The sequence below is a fragment of the Rhodamnia argentea genome, chromosome 1, assembly GCF_020921035.1.
Source record: "Rhodamnia argentea isolate NSW1041297 chromosome 1, ASM2092103v1, whole genome shotgun sequence".
Classification (NCBI taxonomy): domain Eukaryota; kingdom Viridiplantae; phylum Streptophyta; class Magnoliopsida; order Myrtales; family Myrtaceae; genus Rhodamnia; species Rhodamnia argentea.
This window is the reverse complement of record NC_063150.1, coordinates 28,164,181-28,183,648: the sequence shown is the minus strand read 5'-3', so window position 1 is coordinate 28,183,648 and position 19,468 is coordinate 28,164,181. Positions and strand designations below refer to the sequence as shown.

General features: G+C 37.8%; 1 protein-coding gene across 1 annotated transcript; it reads left to right on the top strand.

The window, feature by feature from the left end:
- The first annotated feature begins 2,143 nt into the window (after positions 1-2,143).
- Positions 2,144-17,861, top strand: LOC125314795 (major strawberry allergen Fra a 1-3-like). Its single transcript, XM_048277973.1, has 3 exons — positions 2,144-2,327; positions 2,422-2,607; positions 17,755-17,861. The coding sequence occupies exons 1-3, from the start codon at positions 2,144-2,146 to the stop codon at positions 17,859-17,861; spliced, it is 477 nt and encodes a 158-aa protein (XP_048133930.1).
- Positions 17,862-19,468: the final 1,607 nt, after the last annotated feature.

Here is a 19,468-nt window from a genome sequence, read left to right as displayed (position 1 = left end):
GGCGACGTTCTAGCGACTCCAAGCGCTCCAAAGCGACACCAAAGAAGGCTTGAAGAATTTTCGGCAACGGAGGGTGAGAGAGAGGGTGTTCGGCCAAGTGAGGGAGAGGGAGAGTGAGGTAGAGAGAAAGTGAGCTAGAGAGAGAGAGAGAGTCTTTGGATAAAGAAGAAGAAGATGCCAATATAATAATTAATATAGGTTAATAATAATTAATTTTGCTCCCAAAGTCAAGAGAAAAATAATTATCTCCCCTCATTGACTAGTCAATCTCGGCCAAAGGGGAAAATGGTCAAAATACCCTTAGTTTCAAGTGAAAAATGGGGTATTTTTCGAGGGCAAATGGGTCCTTTCCCATATCCAGTCCAAATATACTTTTCCTGAACCTCTTTGGGGCGAACCGCGAAGGAATTGCACTCAGGATGAGGAAACGTCCAAAATTTTTATCTATTGAAACCCCTGAAGGTCCGACGTCAAATTCTGAAGCTCGATTCGCAATCAATCTCGATCAATAGAATTTTCAGCATATCTCAAACTAACGGGCGGCTTTTAGGAGTTACGCGTATCGACCCGTGATTAAAATCACGTTTAAGAATTACTCGAGCCATGGCGACCTTGGTTGTCATTCAATTGCGAGGGTCAATCACTAGTCCCGATGGTCGCGATCGTTAGAAAATAATTCAGGGACGTTCGGAACCCATACGAGGTCGGACGGAATCACCCGTGCTCCAAGCGTAGGGTATTATCCAAATCGTTCCCTAATCATTCTAGGATCGGCCTATATTGGTCCAGAATATTCCCTCGACAATTTTCATGGCCAAAGAGTCAATCCAGGATCAAGTTCTTAGGTCCACGTACTTGATTTTCCTAGCTAGCCATTCCCATTTGGTTAGTCCGCTCGATAGGGATCAACTCCGAGTGAGATTAGACTGAAATACATCAATGAGACCTTTCATTTATTCAAAGCTTCGAAAGTGGGTCGGAATTCAGGATGTCACAGTATAAGTTAGCATTTGTCAACGGGGCCAAATAGCTACATTACCCATCAACTTCGACCAACTATTTTTCTAGCTTCACCGATGACTTTTGCTGGCGCTTGAGACCAGTTTTGGTGATAACCAGAAAAAGAAAATTCCACAAATTGTCGTAGACATTGAACTCATGTTGTTAAAAAATTAATATATAGTACTTGTAAAACCCGCATATAATATGGGATAATATCATGAAAAACTCCAAACTAGTACGTCCGTGACAAATTTACCCCAAAACTAATTTCTTGACTATAAAAAATCCCAACCTCGCACACCTGTGATAAATTTACCCTCTACTAGCTTTTATTAAATTGGGTTAATTCCACAAAAATTCCAAACCGACACGCTCGTGACAAACAGAAGGTAAAATCTCAAACTGGTACACCCGTTAACTATCACGTATCATCTAACTAGCACTTGATGATAAAATTTAACGGAAACTAACAGAGAGTAAATTTATCACATGTGTACTAGTTTGAGGTTTAGCGGTTAAAAGGTTAATTTGGGGTAAATTTGTCATAAGTGTACCAATTTAGGCTTTTTCGCCGTATTAACCCTAATATTATTAGTGTTTTTCATTCAAAGTTTACAAGCTTAAGCATTACTGATTAAATCTTAATAATCGCACGTGTTGCTTTTGGAAAGTGGACCAATTTGTTTGTTCATCATTAGAAATTCTACAGAAGTTTAATCGTTGGCCAATTTTGTATATACAGACTTCATGTACTCCAATAGTACAGTGTTGGTTGTCCTCAATATCATATATAATCACAAGAATTATTTCTTGAGAATAAGTACTTAGGATGATTTAGACTCCTACATAACAGAATAACTCATAATATATTGTCCCTGGAAAATGAAGGGTTGCTTCTTCATCTTCTAGATGACCGGTGCCTCCGCCCAATAAGAAAAGAAGAAACGCTTCCAGCAAGGTCGAATGGTCCAATTCGGAGTGCTTTAAATGATGGAGGACTGCTGAACTATCAACTTGCCCATAAATATCATGTTATTCTCTTCACGATCTTCATCAGTTCAAGCCTTCTTCAATAGCAATAACACCAAATCCTTCCCTTTCTTACTTGAGTTCATTTCTTTTTGTTTCTCACAAGGTAAACATGGGTGTTGTCACTTACTCTCAAGAGTTCACATCTGCCGTCGCTCCATCGAGGATGTTCAAGGCTTTGGTCCTTGACTCACACAACATCCTTCCCAAGATTGTCCCTGAGGACATTAAGAGCATCAAGTTTGTCGAGGGAGATGGCGGAGTTGGCAGCATCAAGCAAACTAACTTTGGTGAAAGTAAGTATCATAGATGTTTCTCTACTGCGTAAAGTTTATTATTGAATGTAATCCTCAAAATTAATCTTTTTACTCTTGGGAATTCATGTAACAGGTGCTCACATCAGGTACAGAATGCACAAGATTTGTGCTCTTGATGTTGAGAAATACTGCAAATATACTTTGATTGAAAGTGATATCAAGTTCGACAAAATTGACTGCATTGTCGATGAGGTGAAGTTCACATCAGCTAATGGTGGATGCGCCTGCAAGATGACTAGCGACTATCATGTTAAGGAAGGTGCAAAGCTCAAGTAGGGCAAAGACAGGGCTATGGGATTATTCAAGACAGTTGAAGAGTACCTCTTGGCGAACCCCGAGATGTTTGTGCTTAAATGCTCTTTTCAAAATCCATTGAAGTGATTATTATTGGAACTTGAGGGGATCTCTTTTGTATGCTTCTTTTTGGATCTAGCTTGGAGCTTTTGTGGGTGGAATGAATTTTTTAGTTGTCTTTCTAAGTTCTAAAGGATTTGTTGGTTAACTAGAAGGTCATGTGAGAATAAAACTTGAATGAGGAATGAGCAATGAGCAATTCAATGATTGGTGCATTTTCTTGGATTTTTTTTTGTAAAGTCGATCTGCATTTGTGATCATTATTCATTTATTCGAATTTTCACGTGAATTTATTCTATTCACACATAAGTTGCCAAATTTCCTTCTAGCCCTAAAACAAAAGTTATCCTAAATTTCCCTATCCAAATTATGATGCTCGAAGATTTCGAATTATGTGATCGTTATTTTCACTAACTACAACTTCATTTCACTTCTAATCAGATTTGAAGTTTTTTCCGGATTGATAACTCAGAAATGTAGCCGAATTGATGCGAAGAAGTTGCCAAATTTCCTTCTTGCCGAACGATAGGCAAACGAATTTTTTTAGAGAGCATCCGAAAAACGGAGGACTCTGTTTTGGGTGTCGCTTGGTAGGAGAGCGTGAAAAAAGCACCTAAAAATAAAATTAAAAAAAAAAAACACCTAAAGGGCATGATTGTAAAAGTAAAAAGAGTGTTCCTTATAAAGGCTGATTAGACAATTTGACAATTAATCGGCAAAAAGGAACCGGAATTTTGAGCCCATTAGCTTTCCTAATTGTTCCTAATTTCAGTTTAAAAATTGAAGTCGTTGAATAGTAAGCTAAGTACGTATATCAATTACTCGATGACAACTGCCCGACGGACGATTTTAGCATCATTTTGTTTATTTTTTCCGTCAAGTCGTGTCCGAAGTTTTTTGTAATGAAAGTCGGAATGGGTTGAACAAAGAATTCCAAAGTCTCCTCTACACAGTGGGAGTGTTAAAGGCCTCCCTTATGTCTTCATAATGTTGTCTATGCTCTATTGCCAGACCTGTTAAAAGGGTGGATCGGGTTGAAAATGGTCCGATCCAAATCGACACATTTAATCCGTTTTGACTCATTTTCATATAATACAAATCTAGTAACTTGTACTCATATTGACCCGACCCATATTGCTAAAAGGCTTTAATATTTAACCCACTTTAAGAAAATACATACACAAGTTGAGGTGAGAAAGTGGACTCATTTGAAACTCATATTATTTTGGGCTTCATCATTTTGAATCCATTCATGCCCCATTTGTAGAATATAACTAACTATATAACAATTTAGCCCATCAAAAGTAGGTTAAGAGATGAGTTTATGACCTATTTTGATAGGCCTATTTATAGTTAATATCTTAAGTTGATCTTTCACATTGTTAACGCCGGTGAGACACAATATAATAAAGGACTTTGCTAGTATAATAGGTTTTTGGATTACTTAAGTGCCAATTTTTTTTTTAAATGGTTATTTCAGTGCCAAATCCGATGAGGCTTGTTGAAAATTACGCTTGGTGCATACATGGATCGCGAGAGATCCCAATCAGCATTAAAAAAAAAAGGCCATAAACTAATAAAAAAAATTCCATCTAATAAGCTAAACGCTGAAAAAGAAATAAAAACAGTTAAAAAATTAACTAAAAAAAGTAAAAATAAAAAAATTCAACATCTACAGCGGCAAGGGCTTTCACAGCCCTTGCCGTCGCTGCCCCACTGTCGCTAGCAATGGTGGGGGCTGGTTGGCCGGGGTCGGTGACCCCTGGCCATTGGACGACGGGGAGGAGGTCGCCACGCCAAGCGCCGGGGAGGGCCAGCTGCCCTCGCCCAAATCTGGGCGAGGGTCGCGGCCTTCACCCAAATCGGCGAGGGTTGCCGACCCTCGCTAGCGCTTGGTGGGGCGACCCCCGGCCAACCCGTCCTCATCCATCGCTGGCCACCGCAGGTGATGGTGGGCGGCGGAGACGAGGGCTTTCGAGCCCTCGCACCGTAACAGATCTTTATCAATTTTTTTCTTTTTTTGTTATTTAGATTTTTTAAAATTTATTTTAATTTTTTAAAAATATTTTAGCTTATGTTGTAAATAGATATTACACGTGGCATCCACGTGGACTGATTTTTTTTTTTTAATTTCCACGTGGATGCCATGTGGATTAATTTTTTTAAAAAAATCCACATAATATTAAAAAATTAATAAAAAAAATGCCATGTGTACTGCGTGGTCGAAATTGACACTTAAGTAATTATTTTTTGTCGAAATTGGTACTTAAGTGATCGTTTTTTCTCCGATTTGACACTTAAGTGATTTCAAAAAAAATATTGGCACTAAAGTAAGTGCCGTACACAAATATTAGCACTCCATGTGTTATTTTGCCAAAATTTTCTATACGAATTACGGTGCTTGAACATTTCGAATTATGAGACACTAAGGGGCCAAGAAGTGTCCCAAGCCTGGCCTCTCTCTGGATCATTTTCTCTTGTTTTGCACTGTTTTGAAACAATCTCGCATGCATGAGAAATTGGATCATGACATCGAGGATCAAGGCACGTGAGCGGAGGCAAAATTACGAATGCTGACCTGCTGAACCTATTGAAGGACCTCGATGCCAAGGTCGCCTCCTCTGAATGCCTCCTTGATTTCGCAAAGCCGGAGCTCGGCTTCTTTCTCGGCGTTGTAGATCCTAAGATGCCATTCGCATTAGCCAATCCGTCCCCACACGACGAGCCATTGGGGGATTTCAGCATGGCGAGGATCGCAATGGCGAGTAGGACCAAGGAGTTTGCTCCCTCGTATAGCATGAGACGCCATCCTTTGAATCTCATCTTGGAGAAAAAATTAGTGCAGCCGTAGCTCACACAATGCCCACATTGATGAACACCCGAACCACCAAAACATATAAATTTTGATAACATATAAAAATTTGAAAACGATGATACAAAATTAGCACAACGTCATTCCCAAGATTGTCCCCAAGAGCATCAAGAGCATCGAGTTCATTGGGGGAGAGGGTGGAGTTGGTGGCGTTAAGCAGACCAACTTTTGCGAAGGTAAGTCAGATCATTCATGTATCTCTACCATTTCAAGTTCATCTAAACCGTATAGAACTTAAGAATTGAACCATCTACTTTGATGAATGCCTGTTATTGGTGCCCATATCAAGTACACCAAGCACAAGCTCGATGCTCTTGACTCTAAGAATTGCTACTGCAAATGCACTTTGATTGGAAGCGACATCAAGTTCAACAAAATCGATTTCATTGTCTACAAGGTGAAGTTCATCGCCATTGGATAATGGTAGATTTGTTTGCAAGATGACCAGTGAGCACCATTCTAAGGATGGGGCTTGCTGGGCTAACAATGCAACCTAGATGGGAGGAGGTTTGAATAGGTTGTTTTCAAACTTTTTGTGGAAATCACCAAATGTTATTTAGAAATCGGTTCAGCAAATTTTTGTCAAATATTTGGTGATGCTTGGGTGCATGTATCAGTTAAAAAGCGGAATGAAAAGGTAGCACACAACAATTTATAGTAGCTTGGCTTATTCACAAAGCATATGTCCACTCTCCATACTAACAACGACAAGTTAGGCTAGATTACACTAGTAATCTATCCAACAAGTTACAATTGGCCAATGCTGATCCATATCAAATGCTAGATCACACTGTTAGAACTCATGCTCTCACTAACTCTTGTACGCTTGATTTCTTACTCAATTACAGGATGACAAGACTATCATAGTAAAGATCTTTAGAGATTATAAAATAATCAATAAGATAAGCATCTTAGAGCAAATATTTGGATTAAGTGTGATGCGTCTCTAACATTTGGCCTTCGAGATCCTCTCTCATATAGGCATTTTCAATTTTCTGCTTGGAGATGTCCTAGAGAAGCAAGTAGTATTTAGAAGTCCACTGGTGCTATTGTCCAGGAATGGAACCGCCCATACAGCTCATTTCTTTGAGCAAGTGTTGGCTATCCAAAAATAGATTCTGTAACTGTTGTTTCATGCTGAACGCTCTGCCAATTCTGGCAAACTCCTGTTTTCTGTTCCCCGTGAATCTTCCTGATCTTCAGTTGCGCATATCCACCCAACAATGGCTATAATCTTTATCTTCAATGAATATCTTCAAAAGGTCGTTGATTGACCGTAGCCAACAATGTGATCTTTACAGCTTTGACATAAACAATGTCATCAACAGATCTTTAAGTCCGCCGGGGTTTCTCCAATAGGGCTTAGCTCAAGGAAGTTGACATGAAGCCGGGCAAGGACATAGCTATGGGACTATTAAAGTCCTTCAAGGAGTATCTCTTGGCAAATCCTGATATTTGCGCTTAAATGGCATTTTGAAAAAGAATGACATGAGTTTTTTGTATTTGATCGAGAGCGATATGAGTTTTTTTTTTTTTTTTGGGTCAATTGAACGATATGAGTTAAAGTGGCGGAAAATTGTAAAAATTGTATGTTATTGGTTTTTCCTTTTTCTTGCTCAATTTGAGCTTTTGTGTGATTTTTTTCGTGAATTTCTATGTTTCGAAAGGGTTTGGAGGCAATAAAACTTGAACGACTTCAACGACAAATAAGCAATCCATTCCCCGAAAAGGTCATAGCCCCTTTGTCATAACCAAGGTTAAATATTGCTCAACTTAAACCGGAGTTGCTTCCGACCAAAAAAGAAAAAACTAGGTGCTTCAGTTATCTTAAATTTCCACTTATAATTTTCAAGAAGTCTCTAGCTACGACAAATGTTAAAGACAATTGATATATGTAAAGGCCATATGACTACGTCTGGTTATTACATCCTGGTTTAGATGCCAAATTGTGGGCCCAACCATTCTGGTGCATTTAAGTCCTGGATTAATTCGAAGAGAAGCCATAAATACATTTCTTAAGAGATCAAGTGGGTTAATGATTCTATTGTGCTTCTTCATCACTAATCACCCTTTAATCTCTTGCGAGAAAGCTTTTAACTACTTAGGGAGCATCTGTTTCAGTGAAAGTATTTTTTGGGAATTGATTTTCTAGATTGTTACTCGTTTGTTTCCTCGAAAATAACTTGGTCAAAGGAAAACACTTTCTGATCAATGGAAAATTGATGCATAAAGTTTGGAAAGTGAATTCCTAGATCTTAAAAAGGTAAAAAAACTTCATGGAAATGCTCATCTCAATTTTTTCAATATTTATACATTTTTGAATTTTAAATTTTACATTTATATTTTTATTCTTCATATTTTTGGCTTGACATGCAGCAATCCTAGAGAGGTGTCAGACTGATTGTTATTGTTTTATGTCCGTGATTTTTTGTTTTAATATTTTTTTCTTCTTTTCTTTTGCTTCTTTCTCCGCTGGTAGCGAGGCCTTGGCATCTACCAGCAACTGGCTATAGACATGGGCCGGCGAGCTCGAGGCTCACTAGTAACCGGCAAGCCTCGTGGCCGGTGGAGGAGGAAAAAAAAAAAGAAACAAGACAGAAGAGATAAAAAAAATTAAAAATTTGATTATTTTAGCACGAGACAAAGTCATGAGATTGAAATCGTCTTCTAAATGAGATCCAAACACCATATAATATTTGAGATCACATATCACCAAATATAGGAAAATTAACCATTTTCCTAGAAAATAATTTTCCAAAAAGCATTTTCCCTGATGAAGCTTTTCCCCACGCATCCTTAATCATGATTTTACATAGGAGTTCTCTGAGACAAACAGGGCATTTAGGTTGTGATTGCAACATGTTCCAACAAAAAGGGTGAAACACCTTTAAAATTAAACAAACTAGTCTGATAGATAAAGGTTGAATGATCCTTTCTTGATTTTTGGACCAAAAATGTGAAGGGCAGAAAATTTAAAGGTACGAATGTTGGGAACCAATGTTGCCAGCAATGTAAAGGTACCATAAATGTAAAATGCGTAAAAAATAAAAAATTATTATTTTTAGATAGATTGGCAATCTTTTACAAAGAAGACACTTTGACTATTTGTTATCAGCAACAGATGGTTATGCAAACATTTACCAAGACTTTAAAACTGCTTTTTATAGTAAAAATTACCAAAAAAGTCCTAAACTTATTATATTTGTGCCATTTCAGACATAAATCTTTCAATTTGATCAATTTAGTCTAAACTTTTTGACAATTTGCCAATTTCGTTCATCTGGCTAATTTTGGCTGGAAATTGATAACGCGTACGATGGCCATCTTAAGTGATACGACCGATACTGAAGTAAATTTTTTTTATTTTTTTTTATTGTTAAGGATTGGTGCAGTCTATCGGCAATGGGCTGAGGGCGTAAAAGCCCTTGCTAGTGGCGATGATGATCACGGCACTCAGTCAACTGTGAGTGGCCGACAAGGGTCGCTGGCCTTGCCTAAGGAATCAGACCAAATCCTTTCATTTCTTAGTTGACTTCATTTTTCTTTGTTTCATACTAGGAAAACATGGGTGTCATAACATACTCTCAGGAGTTCACTTCTCTTGTGGCTCCATCAAGAATGTTCAAAGCTTTGGTCCTTGACTCGCACAACATCATTCCCAAGATTGTCCTAGGTGTGTCGATTTCATCGAGAGAGATCGTGAAGTTGGTAGCTTTAAGCTGACCAACTTCAGCAAAACTCAAAATTCAAAATTGTCTACAACGTTGACTTCTTTATAGACTGCAAAACTCAAAATTATTTACTTACATGAATGCCTGTGACATGTGCTCACATCAAGTACACGAAGCACAAGGTTGACATTCTTGATGTTGAGAACTTTTACTGCAATATACTTTGAGTGAAGGTGGTATCCAATTTGACAAAATTGGTTTCATTGTCTATGAGGTGAAGTTCGCATCAGCTGACAGTGGATGCGTCTCCAAGATGATTAGCGAGTATCATGCTAAGAAAGGTGCGAAGCTCAAGGAAGATAACATCAAGCAGGGCAAAGACAGGGCTATAAGATTGTCAAAAAGATTTAAAGAGTAACTTTTGGCAAACTCCGATGACAGTTCTTAAGTGCTCTTTAAAAATCATTTGGGGTGATAATTATTGGAACTTGAGTGTTTTTTTTTTTTTTTTTCTGTTTCTTTTTGGCTCTAGCCTGGAGCTTTTGTGTGAGGAATGGCTTGTGATTTGTTGGCTTCGCATACGGTCATGTCCCAATAAATCTTGAAAGAGAAACGATCGACTCCTGCTCTGTTTGTTTTGCATAAAATGAATATTTTGAAAAATATTTTCTGAAAAATGATCGCTCATATCGCTTAAAATAGTTTGTCAATGGAAAACATTTTCATTATCACCAATAATTTGGCTTCAAATATTTTCGGAGATGATGAAATTTTGTTTGGTTCATTTATCTTTATAAGATATATGAGCGATCATTTTTTTAAAAAAATATTTTTTAAATCATTCATTTTCCACAAAATAAATGGAGCCTCAATAAATCATGCATCACCTTGGAATTGCCATCTAGTAGATCTCCCTTCGTGATTATCCATAACTTGTAAGCGAATATATTCTACTTATCAATCAGTTGCTTAAGCTATCCTAAATGATCTATTGGCCCTGAAAGAAAAGTCATCTTAACACCTCCAAAGTTATCCTTCATGTACCTTGAGTCCCGACAGACCAAATGGTTTAAATCGAATAATTAATTCAAGCCCGATGGCCCAGCTTGAGCCCATAAAAGCTTGAAAAAACTCGGCCAGTCCGGTCTAGGTTTTTTGTTTTTTTGTTTTTTGTTCGAAAGCTCTAGGTTTTCCGTTCACTCGGCCATTTTATGCACTATTAGTTTCACCCGACTTTGAGTATGTCATATTGTGGGATATACAATTTAAAAAGAAATTTATAAGGGAGTATTCCTGCAGAACTTATTAAGTAACCAATCAAATAAGTTTTACATTTTCCAATACAGTAACTGTCCTAAATTTTATGCACTATTATTTTTTGAAAATTAAATTATTTCATATAGATATACTTAATCAGTACCGGAAATATTTGTTAACGAGGCACGTGTAAAAATAAAACACTAGAACCAAACAACCTTTGCAACGAGAATTCCTTGTTCCTTATCCCGTTCTTGAGCTATATTGCCTTTCGAGGAGAACTTCTTGAACCATGTCGAGCTGGAGTGCTATGATGCGTTCAATGGGGGTCACGATCTCTGATGCCATGCAGATGCACCACCAGCGACGGGAGATCTTCTGAAACATCCCAAATTCATTATCGGATGGAAGATACCTACCACAAGTGGTTCACATCTTGTGCGAGTCGTTACAGATTAATTATATCATAGGTGCAGCCCCCTAATAGTAATAGATGTGTGGCCTGAGAATAGACTAAATCCATACCGGATCCGACGAGACTATGTTGAGTGATAAATAAGGAGGCTAGGCCATAATCACACTAGTACTTCTTTTGATTCTTGATCCACGGTAGAAACATGTGAAGTGTATGGCTAACGCAATAACGATATCCAATAAAGGCAATCAATTACATATGATTTAATTGAGGCAAAGTCTAGCAAATCCATTTTCTGTGCTTTCAATAGGATGATGTATTAAACCTCTGATCAAACAGGCATGCCTTCATTTTTTTTTTTTTTCCTTTTAGCCTTGTTTGGCAAATTGACATGTGCTTTCGATGAGATCCTTCATATTGTTCTAGATAAAGGGGCCTTTCGTTAGATAAGGCATCACAATAAATGAATACGTTAATAAATGGGCCAAATTTTACGGGATCAAACCAATGAGACTTTGTTGGACCTTGGTTGCGTAGGAGCAAGTTACAAAGATTGAGCTTAGAAAAGAAGAATATCAACAACTTTGCTAAGAAAAGGCTCTAGTAAATATAGTTATTACAAATTCTTCAATTTCTTAGTTTTACATCCCGTGATTTTTCCTCAGCCAGGCTTGGTCCCGAGGGACGAAGGAAGCTAAGTTAGCTGAAAGATGATTGAATTCCAATTGATAAATATTTAAATGTGACATGTACCGGTGAATATTTTAGCCCTTTGCATCAGGCTCAAGCTTCCCGCAGACTACTTGATTGAGACCAACGACTAAATTCCTAGACACGTAATGAAATTTCTCATTGAGTTACATAGGAGGAGCTTCAAGAGAATGATTATCAGTTCGTAACTTACATAAGTTAAGATATGTCAATGGGACCGAATTGCTACATTACCCGTCGGCTTCAACCGACTGTTTTCCCCGACTCTTGCCAGTGCCTGAGACCATATTTAGTGATGACCAGAAAAAGAAAATCCTGCCAATTGCTGTAGACACAAATTTATTAGACATTTTGACAATTAATCCGCAAAAGGGAACCGGAATTTTGAGCACATTAACATTCCTAACTGCACCATCTTTCCGTTTAAAAATTAAAGTCAATGGATAATAACCCAAATACGTATATCAATTAATCCGCAAAAGGGAATCATTTTGTTGATTTTTTCCTCCTCAGTTGTGTCCAAAGTCTTCTGCACTGAAAGTCAGAATGGGTTGAGAAACGAATTCCAATATCTCCTCTGCACAGTGAGAATATCAATGGCCCTACAACTTATGTTTTCGAAACGTTGTCAATCGTAGCTAGATCAGTTAAACAGATTATTGCGTGAACGATTAACGTGGTAATCAAAGTTACAGAAGTAGATCTCCCTTTGTTGATTATCACTGGTACGAGTCGAATTTGTAAAGGTTTATACATCATTAGCCAAATCTCCATCTAGCCATCAAAGAAAAATTAGCCTAAACTTCTCTACACAAATTATGATGCTTGAACATTTCGAACTATGAGACGTACAGGGACATGCTTCTCGCCTCTCTCTGGATCATTTTCTCTCGTTCTGCACTATTTTGAAACAACCTCGCCCGCATGAGAAATTGGATCGTGACAGCAAGGATCAAGGCACGCGAGCAGAGGCAGAAGTGCGAACGCCGACCTGCTGAACCAGTTGAAGGACTCTGAGGCTGAGGTCGTCCTCCTTCGAACAAGCCTCCTTGATGTCGCCAAGCCGGACCTTGGCTTCCTTCTTGGAGTTTTAGGTCCTAGTGAGGAGGCCATTGGCATCACCCAAGTGTCCCTGCACGACGAACCACCCGGGGGATTCCGGCATGCAAGGATCGTGATGTTGAGCCAAATCAAGGAGATTGCTTCCTTGCATAGGGTGAGAGGCCACCCATTAAATCTGATCTGGGGAGGAAAAGATTGCAGCTGTAGCCGACGACAATGCCCACATTGATGAATATCTGAACCACCAAAACATATAGAATACAATTCAACATGACAATTATAAATTTTTGGTCACATATAAAAAATTGGAAAAGATGATACAAAATTAGCAAAAGAGAGAGAGAGAAAAGAAAATGATTAATTACCTTGGGGAGGGAGGTGAAAAAGCCACGAAAAATTGTGTTCATTAATGTCGACATCAGAATCGTGGTCGGCTACAGCTCTAATTATTTCTTCTCCAAGACGAAATTTAATGGGTGGCTTCTCATGCTATGGGAGCAATCTCCTTAGTCCTGCTCCCCATCGGGATACTTGCGATGCCGGAATCCCCCACGGTGGCTTCTCATGCAAGGACGCTTGGGTGATGTGAATAGCATCCTCACCAAGACCTACAACTCCAAGAAGGAAGCCGAGCTCCGGCTTGACGACATCATGGAGCCTTACCTAGATGTACGTCGCTGATACATCTATTAGAACGCACGGTTGGAAGCGTGATTGGATATATACGGAGCGAAATCGGTGATTTGGTGAGAAGTCGATATTGGAAAATCTGATAGTGATAAGGACCGTTTAAAACAAAAAGATTAAGAAATGCGAGTCTAGCGGGCCCGCCACAACGAGATTCGCCTCCCGCAACGGGCGAGTCTTCAGCTAATTAGTTTAGTCATTCTGATGATTTGAAAATGCGAGCCTCCCGCAGAGTCTTCAGCTATTTAGGCTTTAGGTGGTTGCATCTTTTGTTGTGTCCATTGAATTTTCGTTTAGATCATTTCTTTAGGGAGATATTTTCTTTGAATTTTTCAAACAAATCCGAATTTTAGATTTTTTTTCACATAAAATAAATGAAAAGAAAACAAATGTAGAAAAAAAAAATTAAGCTGAAAAGATAAAAATCTCATTGCATTGATATTAGATTTGCATTTAAAAGATCAATTCATATACGTGTTTTTCCTCTTTGGTAGAATTTCTTTAGTAATGAATTCCTTTTTAGAGACCAGAATTAGATTAGACTTTGGATTCTATTTGATTTTAGCTCACGGGATTGCTCCCCCGACGCTTAAGAATGAAGCCTTTTAATGTTCTTTAACTGACATTACGTTGGGTTACTCTACCGTACATTATCTTTTACGTGCTCTTCTTTAATATTCTTGATGGGCTTATTGTGATTGCTTTTATATCATTTTTTGTAGTGTGATTTATTTTCCTAATTCAATGGTTAGGTCACAGTGTAAGACCATAATAAACACACACTCAAAATTTGCATAGACATTTAGCGGATCAAAACTTTAGGAGTCACAATTAGAAAAAGACTGCATGACACATTCAGTTAACAACCATTCTAAATTAGGTAGTAAAAGGGCATTAGTTAATGAGAGCGTAATGAAGTCCCCCGGTTTAGATTTTGGTTGCGTAAGAAGTGAGGTATTCTCCCATATTTCACTTGATTTCTAGCCAAACTCAATAGGTTAGCGATGACTCCTTATCATAAATAATTTTCATAGGATTAATCAATTGAAATGAAATTCCAAGTTTGCACGAGCTAACGATATGGGAGAACATGTGTTGATCGAGGATCATTAGGTCCCCAATTTGACATTACCTTTGAACTTGTCTCCTCGGACAGTGGACAAGGTTGCAGGAATTGATCAGCAATATAGTGCCAATTTTTCTGTAACAATGAAAAAAAAAAAATCGACGAAAGATGAAAAAGAAAAGAAAAATTTGCTATAAAATTAGCAGAAGAAAACGAAAAGGAAATGAGAAAGTATCTCGTGAAGGAGGTAAGGGAGCCAAGGGATGAGGCAGGGTAGACCTTGCCAGTGTAGGCAGAGGCGATTGTGAAGGGATAGCCATCAAGTATTTGGATCTACATCAACGAGTGATGTATAAGATAACACCTACTGCAAATAGTCTACATCTCGTGCAATAGAAGCCTGAAAGAATTGGCCAGTCTGGTTTAGGTTTCTCGGCCACCATGCGCTATTAGTTTCACCCGACTTTGAGCTGGTCAAACTTTATACCATGCATTGCCAAACACATAACTCTATAAAAAGCTTAAGTACACTACATGTACCAAAACTACATGTACCAAAACTTAAGTACAATACAACAAAGTGCAGTAACGGTTCAGCCATGATTGTATCGAACGGGCTCTTAAAGATTAGAGCATCTATAATTCTATAAAAAGCTTAAGTACACTACATGTACCAAAACTTGTATGTGGCGCTCATTTTAGTGTCAAAACTTTCAAAACGATCACTTAAGGGCCAAATTTTTTGAAAAATATCATTTCAGTGCCAAAACTTTCAAAACGATCACTTAAGTGCTAAATTTTTTTAAAAAACTCACTTCAGTACTAACTCCGGCAAGCCATATCAGTTCAAATATTAATAAAAAAATAGGCTAGCGAACCATGTTAGCTCAAATTGAGAGTTGGCACTCAAGTGGCCGTTTTTAAAAAAGTTGGCACTTAAGTGATCGTTTTTAAAAAAAGTTGGCACTTAAGTGATCGTTTTGAAAGTTTTGGCATTAAAGTGAGTGCATTACACAAGTTTTAGCATTTGTAATATACTTTAGAGACTATGTCATATAGTGGGATATATGATTTAAAAAGAATTTTCGTAAGGAGGATTCCTAGAGCACTTATCGAATAACCAATAAAATAAAGTTTTACAGTTTTCAATCCATCGATTGTCCTAACTCTCTCTTTTTTTTTATTGGTCAGAAACTGTCCTAACTTTATGCCCTATTGGTTTTTTGAAAAATTACATTAGTTCATATTAGATATACTTAATTGGTACCAGAAATATTCGTTATCAAGGCACAATGAAAATAAAATACTAGAATCAAACACCCTTTGCAACGAGAATTCCTCGTTCCTTATCCCAAATCCGCCCTTATCGGCCTTGCAATTGGATTGTTAGAAATTGTCTCTATCTCTGATGGCATGCACCACCCGCGACGATAGATATGCCGTGATATCCCAAATACGTTATATAATGGGAGATACCCTGTTGAGTGATATATGAGCTAACATCTTGTGCGATTACTTCAACTACTTCTTTTAAGGGCTTGACTGATGTCGACCGAATCGAGTCGTCATGGATTGTATCATACGAGAAGCCCTCCAATAGATGTGTGGGTTGAGGATAGACTGAACTCATACTAAGTCCGACAAGACTATGTTGAGTGATATAAAAGGAAGCCGGGCCACAATCACACAAGTACTTTTTTTAAGGTTTGATCAGCACTAGAAACCTGTGAAGTGTATGGCCAACAAATAAATCCACTAAAGGCAATCAAGTACAATTGATATAGTTGAGGCATTGTCTGACAAACCCATTTTTAGTACCATCGATAGGATGATGGTCGATTCAACCTCTGATAAAAAAGATATACCTTAATTTTCTTCTCTCAGCCAGTATTTGGCAAGCAGCTATAAGTTTTCGATGAGATCTTTAATACTGTAAAATAATACAATAAAGAAATGGGTCAGATCCTACATGGTCTAATTTATGATACTTAGCTCGACTGTGGTTCCCTAGGAACGAGTCAGGAAGGATGAGTTTAAAAAGAAAAATAAAAGGTAACGACTTTTCTGATAAAAGGCTCTCGTAAATATGCTTATAACAAATTCTTACATTCTAGCTTTTACGCCTCGTAACCCTTCCTCAGCAAGGCTAGGTCTCAAGGGACGAAAGAGGATAGGTTAACTGAAAGATAACTGGATTCGAATTGATGAATATTTAGACGAGACATGTACCAGCAAATATTTTAGCCATTTGCATAAAACTCAAGCCTTCCACCGACTGCCTAATAGAAACCTACGAGTAAAATCTTTAGCACATAAGGAAATTTCTCGTTGAGTTACGCAGGAAGAACTTCAAGAGAATGATTCGGAGTTCATAACTTGTATAAGCTGACATATGTCAATGGGGCGAGTCGCTACTTTACCCATTGGTTTTGGCCGATTTTTTTCCCAGCTTCAGCGATGACTCTTGCCGGCGCTTGAGACAATTTTTGTAAGAACCAGAAAAACGAAATCCCACAAATTGTCTGCGGCAATACTTTATCAACTCATGCTGTTAAAAAAATTGATACATACATACATGCATGCATACATACTAAAACCGGCATAATAATGTTAGTGTTTTTCATTCAAAATCTAAAAGCTTACCCTTTATTTATCTATATCTTAGTAATCGGAAGTGTTGTTTTTGGAAAGCTGACCAATTTCGTTGCTCATCATCTAGAAATTTCATAAAAGTTTAATCATTCTAATAGCGCTTCAGGAAATATTACATACAGACTTCATGCACCGCAACAGTAAGTGGGGGTAGTTCTGAAATATTATATATAATCACGACAATTGTTGCTTGAGAATAAGTAGTTAGGATTTAGATTCCTACTAACATAATAACAGACAGTGCATCATGTTTGAATAGTAAAAAATTCATTCCCAAGAATGTCACCAAGGATATCATGAGCGTGGAGTTCGTCGAGGGAGATGGTGGAGTTGGTAGCATTAACCAGACGAACTTTAGCGAGAGTAAGTAGGATAATAGATATTTATCCACCGTGTCAAGTTCATTTATCTTCATTTATCGACCGCAGGACTCAGAATTAATCTTTTCGCTTTTGTAAATTCATGTAATAGGTTCTTACATAAGTACACGAAGCACAAGATTGATGCCCTTGACATTGAAAACTTTTACTGCAAATATACTTTGATTGAAAGTGATATCAAGTTCAACAAAATTGACTTCATTGTCTCTGAGGTGAAATTCACATAAGCTGATGGTGGATCTGTCTTCAAGATGACCAGCAGCTATCATGTTAAGGAAGGTGCAGAGCTCAAGGAAGATGACATCAAGAAGGGTAAAGACAAGGCTATGGGATTGTTCAAGACAGTTGAACAGTACATCTTGGCAAATCCCAGTGTTTGTGTTTAAATTGTCATTCCAGGATCCTATGGAGCAATAGTTATTGGAACTTGAGGGGATTTCTTTCGTATGCTTCTTTTTGGCTCTAGCTTGGAGCTTTTATGTGAGGAATGGCTTTCCTAGTGTCTTTCTATGTTCTAAAGGATTTGTTGGTTAAGTATAAGGTCATGTCATAATAAAATTTGAAAGAGCAATGAGCAATTCAATGATGGATGCATTGCCTTGCATTTTTCTCTCAAATAGATGTCTCTTTGTGATTACCGTTCATCAAGTCGAATTTGTAGGTGAATTAATTCTATTCACACGCAGTTGCCAAATTTACTTCTAGCCCTAAAAGAAAACTTATCCTTAACTTTCGTATCCAAATTATGATGCCCGAACATTTCATAATATGAGGATGTTATTTTCATTGACTATAATTTCCTTTCGCATCAAATCAAATCTGAAGTTTGTTGCGGATTGAAAACTTAGAAATTCGGCGGAATAGATGCCAATGAGTTGCTTGTGGCTTCCAAAATGCAAAGAATGGGAGCCGAAAGGTAGGGAAAAGAATTTTGTGGAGAGCATCAGAAAAACAGAGGTCTCTGTCTTGATGTCATGCAACTTTATCAGAAAAACAGAGGACTGCAATTTCTGGAGCAGAAATCTGTTTGGTTATGCAATTTTTTTTTTTTTCACTTTTGAAGTATTTTTGCCTGTAGAAGTAGTTTTGGAGCCACTTGAAGAAGTAAAAAAAGTTATTTTCTCCATAAGTAGAAAAATCAACTCCTGGCCAAAACTTGATTTCTACAAGATCATGAAAAGTACTTTAGCTTATAAAAAGGAAAACAAGTCAAAGACGACCCAACTTCCGGTGCAAAGAGCCCTTGAAAGAGTCGTCAAATTCAAATGAAAGTTGATTTTTCAATTAGCAAAGTGGCAGAAATACTTTACCAGTGGAAAAATCAACACAACTGGAGGTCAAAGTCTATCGTCAGGTCATTGTGTGAACGATGAATGTGGAAATCAAAGTTAGAGAAGTCAATCCCAAAGATGTGGGGATCAACCCAAATTGGATAAGAATGCGTCATCGAATGACTCGGGTCCATTTACTATGTGGACGGGAAGATAAGCAGCGGATGATGGCTAACGTGTCCGTTTTGGAATGGCTTCCTTTCAGCTCTGGCTTGGAGCTTTTGCGTGATGAATGGCTTTTCTAGCGTCTTTCTATGTTCTAAAGGATTTGTTGGTTAAGTATACGGCTGTATCAGAATAAAACTTGAAAGAGCAATGGGCAATCCAATGATTGATGCTAAATCATAGCAGATATGAGATCATTCTGTTCTGTGTTAAAACTAATTTATGTGACATCTGTGCAAACATTGGCTAATTTCGATGCCATACACAAGTCGAATCAAAATGTTTTCTCACCAAAGTCGTTCATAATAAAAAAATTTCATAACATACATTTTTCTCGGAATTTTTTAACATCATTTAGACTAGTAGATCATAGTAAGTTCTAGATGCTTGTTCTAATTCTGGTGTTTAGTCAAAATTGACGCATGTGCCAAAAAAGGTGCATTGGCTCGCCTTGCACGAATTTTTTGCAAAAACGTTCTTCATGAACTTTGAGTAGG